The sequence below is a fragment of the Labeo rohita genome, chromosome 1 (genome assembly GCF_022985175.1).
Source record: "Labeo rohita strain BAU-BD-2019 chromosome 1, IGBB_LRoh.1.0, whole genome shotgun sequence".
Classification (NCBI taxonomy): Eukaryota; Metazoa; Chordata; class Actinopteri; order Cypriniformes; family Cyprinidae; genus Labeo; species Labeo rohita.
In genome coordinates this window covers 34292229-34303627 of record NC_066869.1, presented here as the reverse complement: position 1 = coordinate 34303627, position 11399 = coordinate 34292229, and the positions used below count along the sequence as shown (strand labels likewise).

Below are 11399 nucleotides of genomic sequence, written 5' to 3'. Positions count from 1 at the left end.
CTTACGAAAATTAAATATGGCTTTACTACAGATAATACCAAAAAAACATGGTTACTATAGTTAAACCATGGTAACCACAAACTAACCATGGTCTTGCTACACTAACCATAGTTTAACCATGGTATTTGTAGAAAAACTATGGTTATACAAATGCGCCATAATCAGTGCGCCAAAGAACATGGTTACTCCACTTTAACTATAATAAAACCATGGTTAATTTTCGTAAGGGTTAATTTGGTTTTCTTGTATTTAACCCGCAGGTATTGCTTACTGATAATGTGACCATAAAGTTTAACTATTTTTCAGTTAAATAAATATTCTATATTTTAGTTCAATAATATTCATTTAATATTTCAAAGGGGTCATCGGATGCCCATTTTCCACAAGTTGATATGATTCTTTAGGGTCTTAATGAAGTCTCTAATATACTTTGATTAAAAATTCTCAATAGTTTTGTAAAACCCCCTTTTTTACCTTGCCAAAATGAGCTCTGCAAAAATCATCTCATTCTAAGGGGTTGTTCCTTTAAATGCAAATGAGCTCTGCTCACCCCGCCCCTCTCTTCTCTCTGTGGAGTGACGATCTTGTTTACTTTAGCCACATTTAGTCGCGTTTAGCTGCTAAACTTCCTAACTACCACGTTATAAGGAAATGCGATCGCAAAGATTCATAAAAAACGCTTATACACACTTCTGCTGTAAGTGAAGCTGGATCACGAATGATTTGCGAGAACATAGACGCATATATGTAGATCGGCAGGCGCATTCAAACAACGGCATCGAAACAACGAAAGTTACTGGACTGTGACAGCTGGTCTGAGGTAAGAGCTCATGTCAATCAACTGTCATGGGAGGGGCCTCTGTCAATGTGACGGCACACCGACAGGCATCTGAGAATGGCTCGATTTGAAAAAGGGAATTTTATTTTTACAGATTAATTAAAAACCACTGCATGGATTTTTATCATTATAGGGTAGATTTGTACATACACTGCCAACACACATTAATGTTCAAACAACATGAAAAAGTGAAGTTTGCATCCGATGACCCCTTTAAGGAGATCATTTAGTCCTGAATACTATTTGTCCAATAATTATGGTCCATTAATATATTTATATTAATTATATTAAAATTAGTGTAGTATTTAAGGTTAAATAGAGAAAGGAGTTTTAAATTCCAGTGCACATAGGCAAATTAGAGTCATTTTGTGGTCGGGGAAAAAAAAAAAAAACATTTTAATTTGTATTGCCATGGTTTACCCACTAGGTCCTGTATGGCTCTTTACTAAATATACATGTATCTAGAATATTGCAGGTCACCTGCTTACTTATTTTTAAGTTTTTCATTTGAATACATATTTAGAAATGATTAAACACTATATTTTTAAATGTGAAATTTAAAAATTTATTAACTTACAACATTTTTTAATGATTTTAATGAAGTACACAATGAATGCAAGCAAATACTGAATTTAAACCAAGTTTACAATTGTGCTAAAAAAAGGCATTCAGCTGCATTTTTATCCCCTTATATGTACAGTATATACTTATAAATAGACATGGAATCGAGAAAAAAAATAAAATCTCACAAGCTTAACTTAAAAGTTGGCTTAGCGTAGAATGCGCTTTGAGCTCAAAATCACAGCTGAACATAATTCTACATCCTCGTTTCTTTTTCTCTACATTTCCCCTTTAATCAGTAGAAACCGTTGGTGGGGGAAAATATAACTCAGCATGTTGAACGCTCAGTAGCTGTCGTTTGTTTCAATTAGTAAAGGTCAGATTCCTCCATGATGAAAGTAGCAGCTGTTGAAGTGAATGGAGTGCACTTCCTCGCCATCAGAGGGCGACACTGTTGACCGAATTACTTCATGCCATCTAAAATTGAATAGAAGGCTTTATTAAACAAACAACGTGTTTGCTGTATTGATCAGAAACGTTCAATGCCCTTGAAAATCTGAAAACAGCATTGTGTTTGTTTATCAGTGGTAAACACAAATTCTAAGTCCAAGAAAGAACTAAATGGCCTTTTATAACCTAAACAAGTGTTCTGATATTGTGGTAATTATTCTGTTTCACTTCATGGCTGTTTCAATACTATACTGTTTGACAGTCCTCTCTAAAATGTCTCTACTTTGTGCTAAAATAATTTAAACTGGAAATTTTTAACTTGGATACAGATAGCACTGGGTACCCCAAACAAAGAATAAACAATAAATCTTATCAGGACATGAGGGTTAACATAGGGCTTGATCTTGTACTTATTTGTATCTTTGTTTATTTTCCTTGCTGGATTAGACTGTTTCATGCATAATGAGTTCTTGACTGCAGAAGAAGTGAGACTCGACACCGTAGATGTGCGGAGAACGTCACAGCGGAAGCTTAGAAGAGATTTGATGTACGATTTTACAGAGAAAAGAGCCCAGCCTCGCATTTCACTTCCCTCTACTAGAGGATGCAACATATGCTCCATCTGTGAAGGCATATATAATCTCTCCGTGCTCAATAGTGTTTGAATTTCCTGAGTTTAACAGTTTAGTTTTGAGAAATATGCAGCACCGGACTAAGGTCTTATCTTTTCTTAACGTTTAAGTAAATTAAACAAAATAAGATGCTTAACTGAGCATTATTTGCGCTTGTGAATCTCACGGTTGACGAGTTCAAAGAGGTGAGTTGCTTTCTTTGTAATACTATATTTTTAATAACTATATTTTGCCTGTGGATCCATTTTATAAATCTACAAATGTATTTTCTATCTATAAACTTGTCTGCATGAATTGATCAACAATTTATACCTGGTATTTGTAGTGTTCGTTATCTGTAAGGTTCTAAACCAGTTCAAATTTAGACAAATAATTTTATAAATGCTAATTGAAATTGAGATTTAAAAAAAATGATAATAATTTTCATGTCTTTAAAAAAATTGAAATATTCTTGTTCCCTGGTTTAATGTAGCATGGTTAACAAGGCCTTCAGTAAAAAAAAAAAAAAAAAAAGTTTGATACTTTTTGTTAACATATCTATTTTAAAAATACATTAAAAATAATAATACAATGCTGTTTTTTAATCTATATTTTTATTATACCTTATGATGCTTCAGAGCCTAAAAACATTGTGTGTGTTTGTATATGGAGTGTACTTCATCACCGAACATATTGTAATCCTCTAAATTTAGATTACTTTTCCAATACTCATAGTATTTCTTTCAAGAAACACACAAGACTTTAAAAATCCTGATGTGTTTCAGCTGTCGCTTGAGATATAATTGTTGAAATTGCTTATAATACAGTATTTTCTATTTTGGCACCGAAATGTATCGAACCCGTAGAGACTATTAAACACTTGCTAGATTACAGGCCTACCTAAGAATAATCTGTCTGACAATGTTTCCAGTATTTTTTATACCAGAGTCGAAAAGTGTTTTCTCACAGAAAATCTTACAATCATTTGGCCTTTTGTGGTATTAACTGGAGCAGCTGTTTGAATCATCAGTGCACTTTTCTCTCATGACAGCCATGTAGGCCTCGGAAGTTCAAGCCATTGCCATTTCGAGAATCATCTATGAGCTTATGTCAAAACTGTCCTTCCCAGCACTGGAACATAGAGTTATTAAATAAGCAAACAAATATGCTGTGGTTTTACAGTTAAACATTATTTTTTAGAACATTCATATCCAAAAATTCTTGAATTTTACTTTAGTCGATAACAGGGCTGTTGTTGACGGGAAGCGTTGTCCCGGGCCTTATAATGAGAGGAGTTTCCAGTGCTCTGTAGTATAGCGGGACATCGTATCATATTTTACATCTATGAAAAAAAAGAATGTAAAAAAATGAGTGATTTTTAGAACGCTCATAGCCAAAAATTCTTAAATTCTACTTTAGTCGATAGCAGGGCCGTTGTTGATGGGAAGCGTTGTCCCAGGCCTTATAACGAGAAAGGTTTACAGTGCTCTGTAGTATAGCGGACATCGTATCGTATGTTACTATCATCTATGAAAAATGAGGAGAATGTAAAAAAAATTAGTGATTGTCTGTTGTATGATGTAATATTTCTTTAATGTTTCAAAGACATATTTATAACATAAGTGTGACCCTGGACCACGAAACTAGTCTTAAGTAACACGGGTATATTTGTAGAAGCAGCCAAAAATACACTGTATGGGTCTAAATGATCTATTTTTCTTTTATGGCAAAAATCATTAGGATATTAAGATCATGTTGCATGGAAATATTTCCTACTGTAAATATATCAAAACCTAACTTTTGATTAGTAATATGCATTGCTAACAACTTCATTTGGACAACTTTAAAGGCGATTTTCTCTATATTTAGATTTTTTACACCCTCAGATTCCAGATTTTCAAATATCTCAGTCAAATATTGTCCTTTCATAACAAACCATACATCAGTGGAAAGTTTATTTATTCAGGATCTCAATTTAAAAAAATTGACCCTTATGACTGGTTTTGTGGTCAGGGTCACAAACGAAGATGAGGAAATGATGAAGAAATGCTGACGTCATTTCAAGTTTATGTGACTTGCTTAATTCTGTGGAACACAAACGAATGTATTTCGATGTATTGTAATTTCTTTTGTGTTATACAAAAGAAACAAAGTCATACAGGTTTGGACCGTGTTTTCAGTGAGCTATTTCTTTAAATCTATTTTAAGGTTCCATATGAAAAATGTCATTGTATGAAAACATTTCTTGTTGTTTTTGATTGCATAATAGTAATTTTACTTTTGCATTCCTTCAGTTGTGCAGGAGCCAGAAAGAGTACAACGGTCGAACGAAAGATACGACTGGGTGACTTCTCACTTCTGGATTTGTCATAAATATCTCTAATGGTACATAATGACCTCAGTTCCTAAACTGGATTACAGAGCTGAAGAGTAAATCACCACATCACAAGACGAAGAGCGTGTGGAAGACTTCAGAATGCAGGTTTTTTACTCTTAGTCCTCACAGTTCTCCAGACTTGAAAATACAGCAATGACTTCATCATCTGTTGGACACCGCTGAGACTTGTTTCGAAATATTAGACTGTATTTTACAATAACTACACCACTAGAGACAGAAGGATGAATGGGCTGGCAGAGACCTCAGTGAAATGCGTACTAGTCGGGGACTGTGCGGTGGGTAAAACTGCACTTCTTGTACGATTCACTTCTGAAACTTTCCCAGACAGCTACAGACCAACTGTCTATGAAAACACTGGCGTTGATGTATTCATGGATGGAATCCAGATCAGCTTAGGACTGTGGGACACAGCAGGACATGATACGTTCCGCCAAATCCGGCCCATGTCCTATCAGCAGGCGGATGTGGTTTTGCTTTGCTATTCGGTGGCAAATCCAAATTCGTTGAATAATTTGCGCCAGAAATGGATTGCTGAAGTGAGGGAGTATCTTCCGAAGGTTCCTGTGCTGGTTGTTGCCACACAGACAGACCATCGTGAGATGGGCCCATATCGTGCTAACTGCACCACGGCCTCAGAAGGCAAACAGGTGGCACAGGACATCCGTGCCAAGGGATATCTGGAATGCTCGGCTCTAAGTAATCGTGGCGTGCAACAGGTTTTCGAGTGTGCCGTTCGAACGGCTGTTAATCGGGCACGAAGACGGACAAGGCGGAGACTGACAGATCTTAACCCCTGTAAAATCTCCTAATGCTTTTACAGAAGGGATGTTGTTTAATTCTCATCACTAAGACGAAATTGTTTCTGTTGTCACAGAGCCAACTATCTGAAGCCTCAACAAAGACTTCTTAACACTGATGTCTTCATACGGTTTACTTAAAAGACTGTTTGATTTTGAGTTTTAAGACACATTATAGACACATATTTATTCATTAACAAGCTGTGTCCTTAATTTTATAAATATAAAATTATTGAACACAGGACTTTACAAGTCAAACTTGTGAATCTTATAAAACACATGTGCGTCTTTTATTGCAATGCTACATGTTGGAAAATGTACATTTGTAGGTTATAGTTCTGTAAGTTCTATTTTAAATTTAATTCTTGTGAATCAGAATGAACCCTTAAAACTGACTCTTAGTATGCTGGTTCTTCTCCTGCACCTGTGATCATAAGGATTCACATCATAAAGATCACATTCTGTAATCTTAATTTTAGGTGGAGATTAAAGCACTGTGGTTATGTATTTTTGATTTGCTGACAACGCTTTATTCTGTGATATGCAGTTTGTGGAGCTTAAAGCTAAAATGAGGATTTCAGTCATGAAGTTCTTATTCTTAAAAGTTCTTAGTCTTAATAAAAACACGTTAATAAGTAGTTGTTTTAATAAAAAAAAGTTTCGTTGGTATTTTTCTAATGTATCTGTGTGGTTTGTCATGCACAGCGAACCGTGAAAAATGTGTTTACGTTCTGGCTAAATGAACATAAGCCATGCGTTTAACAAAAATAAGAAAATTACTTATTAATGCCAGGAACTCCTAAATCTGACAATCCCATTGTGAAGGACACCCTTTCTAAAACATCAATTTAGCCATTTATTTTAAAACTCATTTTTATTGTATGCAGAAAAATAGTCATGTAAAAAAAACAAAAAAAAACAAATGGTGATTTCAAAATTCAATAACTGGTGTTACTAAAGTCAAAATATATGATTATATGTATTATATTATATATAATCTGGAAAATAGTATTATTTGAAATGTGCATAATGAGTTAAATGTATTTGTACAGCATTAAAAAAAACTGTTTAAAAGTGATTTTTTTTATGCTTTATTCCACTGAAATTTTCTGCGGTTCACGTAGCCCTTTCTGGAGGCCCCTTGGGGGTCCCCATACCTCGTTTGTATACGCCTTGTTAAAAACTGCTTTACTACAAACTCTTCTATACTACTGGATTGAAAAAACTAAGTCTTTGACAAGCAACAATACATTTTTAAAGATACCGTTTTTGTTTTTGTTTTAATTCTGGTAAATTGGACCTCCACTATAAATTAGTTACTGAAACATAACTTAGTTACTGAAAAATAACAGAGAAAACCAGCCTCATTTGATGTACAGCATTCTGTTTAAACATAAAGCAGTATATGGAATTAAATAAAATATGATAACATTTGTTAACATATCTCTTCTGTCGTCAAGCAATAAACATCCAGTATTTGAGGCAGACCTGACAAAAAGTCAGTTCGCAAGCAACATCTACACAAGCGTTTTTTTTTTTTAACACCACATATATAATTGCATCATACATAATGTCTTCCTCATTGCGACTGTACAAATGAGTAGAACATAAAACGAGGATAGTATTTATAGCTAGCCTGAAACACTCTATTTTGAGGATCTATTCGGGTTTGGTTGTCGGTTCAAGTGTGAGTGTTAAACACGCGCTAGTGTCTGCTGAGAATGATTATGAAGATGACAGAAATAGAGTTCACAATGCATAAGCCAATCTCTATTTAAGATGCAACAGTCCTGTAAAATACTGTACAGACTGTGTTGAATATATATTATACATCAGATATTTTCAGATTTGAAGTGTATCTGACAATTTGCTTGTTCAGCAAACTGATTGTGCATTGCAAGTTTGGACAACATAAAACAGGTCATGTGGATGAAGCTTAATGCATAGAAGAGAACTGTGGAAAGTGGACATTATATTTCCAACATGTAGTCTCTGAGATTTTGACCCTTCGTGCCATACTTTACTAGACAGCAGAATGTTTTTATAAAACTGTCATCAAATTAACACACAGGCAAAGTGTAAAAACAAAGGAGATATTACTTGCACTACTTAAAAGGAAGAGTAGAAGACAGAGCAACAGAAAGAAGGAGTATATGTTATGTGGTTTATGGAGACAAGGTGATATAGGCCTGTGCTTTTGGAGAACTAAAGAGTTCAGACCCCGAAACCACATCCCAGCAGGAGAATGTCTCTCTCTGAACTCAATGAAACCACGTTGTGCTTCATGGCTCCAGAGAAAAACGTTAAAATTGCTTTGCGAAATGTACATATGCTGTAAAACTCTTTTCTAAATGCTTAGTAAGTCAAAGTACTCCTGCGCTATCAGAAATGTTACTTAAAATATGTGTATGGTTTAATGATCTACATTTACACTCTGGGCTTATTTAACATTTTGGTAGCTTATGAGTTATTTTTATTTGTAAATGTAACTATGGACCACAAAAGCAGTCATAAGGGTCAATTTTTTGAAATTGAGATTTATACATCTTCTGAAAGCTACATAAACGATTTTTATTGATGTATGATTTGTTAGGATTTGCATGGGATACAACTATTTAAACCTCTGGAATCTAAGGGTGTAAAAAAATCTAAATATTGAGAAATCACCTTTAAATTTGTCAAATTCCAAATTACTAATCAAAAATTAAGTTTTGATATATTTACAGTAGGAAATTTACAAAATATCTTCATGGAACATGATCTTTAACTACAGTAGAAGAATACACTATGCATATGCATGTATTTCTTCTGTGAAACACAAAAATAAATGTTATTTTGGACTTTTCACCAGTGAAGATAAAAAGAGATGAGACATTTTAAAAAGTAACTTCTTTTATAAAGACATAGAAATTAATAAATGATGACAGAATTTTCATTTTTGGGTAAATTGTCTCTAGGCTTGAAACTGTAATGTGTGTAAAAGAGACTACTGGAGATGTTATATATATTGTCAATATGCATTAGTCCATATTTGGCCAGTTTACAGAGTGCTGTGGTCTGCACAACACACTAAATCAATACACACACACACACACATGTACACATTCGTTCTACACGACCCACCACACATTCTGTTCGCGTTTTTTACAACAGGAAACACCTGCACTGTTCTCTTACCACACGAGCGCTCTGATACACATACACACACAATCCACCCATAATGCATCAAAGCATTGCACAATCACCTATTTATGACAGTTAAGCCAAAACTTAAGAGATTGTGCATCATCCGATAACTTACACTTGTGTTTAAGCTCCAGATGCTCCAGTGATGCTGAAATTGGCGAACAACATTAGCAATAGGCAGAGATATTAAAAATCATCACTTAAACCTTTAGGATTTTCCAAACGTTGTGTTATCTGGCCAATAGTGAGTCACAGAGGAAGGAGTGTGTAGGATTGGGAAGATACCCCTGAAAATGATACTGAAAGAGTCACCCTAATTTCAGAAAGAGAATACACATACTGAGTCACATCTGATACTCATTTGAGTCATTATGTTATTTTATTGTGCCATTCTTTTTTTTTCTACACTTAGCTGATCTGCCACAGTGTGACATTAAAAGATAAGAGAGGACAATGGAAGAAAACAAGAAAACATTGCTTAAAACTGCTTTCTTTTTAAGCAACATCTATTTAGTCATCCCTGAGAACGATTGCGTGTACTGGAGCATTATGGGTAGTGTAGTTCTAGCGCATAATATGTTGAAGTGCACTACAGGATATGAAACTCTCCTACGCCTGAGAAAGAAAGAGAAAGATAGAAAGACGCCTCAAGAAGAACCACTTCCTGTCTTGTTCCTCTCATCTCTGTTCATTTCAGACCCTATAGTCCTTGTGTGTGTATATGTGCTTGTATTCCTGCGTAGGCGCTGGGAAATATGAGGGGGCTGTCTGACACAATCTAAAGAGATTCAGTTACAAACAGCTCCCCAAAGGTGCTTAGAAATCTAGTACTTACAAGATAAGTTACTTGTAAAATTATACTTAAACATATCACACACACACACATTTATATATATATATAAATATATTCTTCAGGAAAATCCTTTAGGTCCCACATATTCTTTGGTTTTTCTGCATTTTTGTGTATTTGAACCCTTTCCAACAATGACTGTATGATTTTGAGATCCATCTTTTCACACTGGGGACTCACACTGAGGGACTCATATACGACTATTGCATAAGGTTCAAATGCTCACTGATGCTTCAGAAGGAAACATTATGCATTAAAAAAATTTGAATGTGAAGATTAGGGTAAATTTAATGTATTTATTCTTCTGGGAAACATGTAAGTAGCTTCTGAAGGGCGGCACTAAATGAAAAAATATGATATTTAGGCAAAACAACAAAAATGTACACATCTTCATTCTGTTCAAAAGTTTTCACCCCCTGCTCTTAATGTATTGCATTTCCCTCTGGAGTATCAGTAAGTGTTTGAACCTTCTGTAATAGTTGCATATGAGTCCCTCAGTTGTCCTCAGTGTGAAAAGATGGGTCTCAAAATCATACAGTCAATGTTGGAAAGGGTTCAAATAAACAAAAATGCTGTAAAACCAAAGAATTTGTGGGACCTAAAGGATTTTTCCTTTCTGGAGGAGCAGCAGACAGTTTAACTGTTCAGGACAAACAACGGACTAATGAACAGCTATCACTAAAGAAAAAAAAACAGCTGTGGATCATTCAGGTAACAACACAGTATTAAGAATAAAGTGTATGTAAACTTTTAAACGGTCATTTTTAAAAATTATTTTTTTCTTGCAGACTATATGTAAACGTCTCTTAAATAAAAAATTACATGCATTTTGTATGATCCCTCTTATTTCGGTAAAATAATTAACATTTTGCAGATTCTGCAAGGTGTATGTTAACTTCTGAGTTCAACCGTATATGACAAATTATTTTTGTTTTTTAATAATGTTGACCCTTATTTAGTGACAATCATGGTAAAATTATTTTTGGAGAAAATACAAATGGATTTAACTAAAATAATTCCTTGATACATATATTTTCATGTTTTATAGCCTGCTCTATATAAATATCAAAAGTTAGTGCATTATTACGAATGTCGTCTGAAAAAATGTGGCCTTGTAGTATTAGCTTAACATATACTTTTTATTTTTTTGCCTTAGCCATTGCCCCACTACAAAATGCCCCACTAGCAAACTAATACAAGGAACTATATTACTTGTTCTCACTCTTTAATCAGATAGAAAGTTGATATGTGACACAGATGCAAGAAAAAGGTGATTAAAAAGAATATTTTTCATTTGTCTTTGTCTAAAATGTATACCTTGTAACACGTTACTTGTTAATTTCCGCTGTCTTGAAATTCTGCGTGTACAAGTGTCAGAGACAGACCTCTTCCTTTAAAATTCATTGTGTGTAACATTCAAACCACATGACCTGTCTGCACTACACCTTCGTCAGATCAGCTCTCACTACTGTGACTGACAGGATGAACACATTTAATCACACACAATCACAATAAACAGACTATTGTTCACAAGTCTGCTTTAACAAATATTTTTTTTTTTTTGTTAAAGCAAAACACATTCTTCTTGTATAGATGATTATCTCCCTGGTGAAAAGAAGTGTGTGTATGTGTGTTAGTGTGCATGCTATGTGATACCTCGGCTCTTGTTCCAGAGAAGCAGTAAGAATGACATTCAGGCCTTCAGTGT

General features: G+C 34.5%; 1 protein-coding gene across 1 annotated transcript; it reads left to right on the top strand.

Annotated features, from left to right (window-relative positions):
• The first annotated feature begins 2400 nt into the window (after nucleotides 1-2400).
• rhoh (ras homolog family member H) lies at nucleotides 2401-6324 on the top strand. Its single transcript, XM_051111116.1, has 2 exons — nucleotides 2401-2666; nucleotides 4755-6324. Exon 2 carries the CDS (start codon nucleotides 5080-5082, stop codon nucleotides 5665-5667), a length of 588 nt encoding a protein of 195 aa, XP_050967073.1. The 5' UTR covers nucleotides 2401-2666; nucleotides 4755-5079; the 3' UTR covers nucleotides 5668-6324.
• The last annotated feature ends 5075 nt before the right edge of the window (nucleotides 6325-11399 follow it).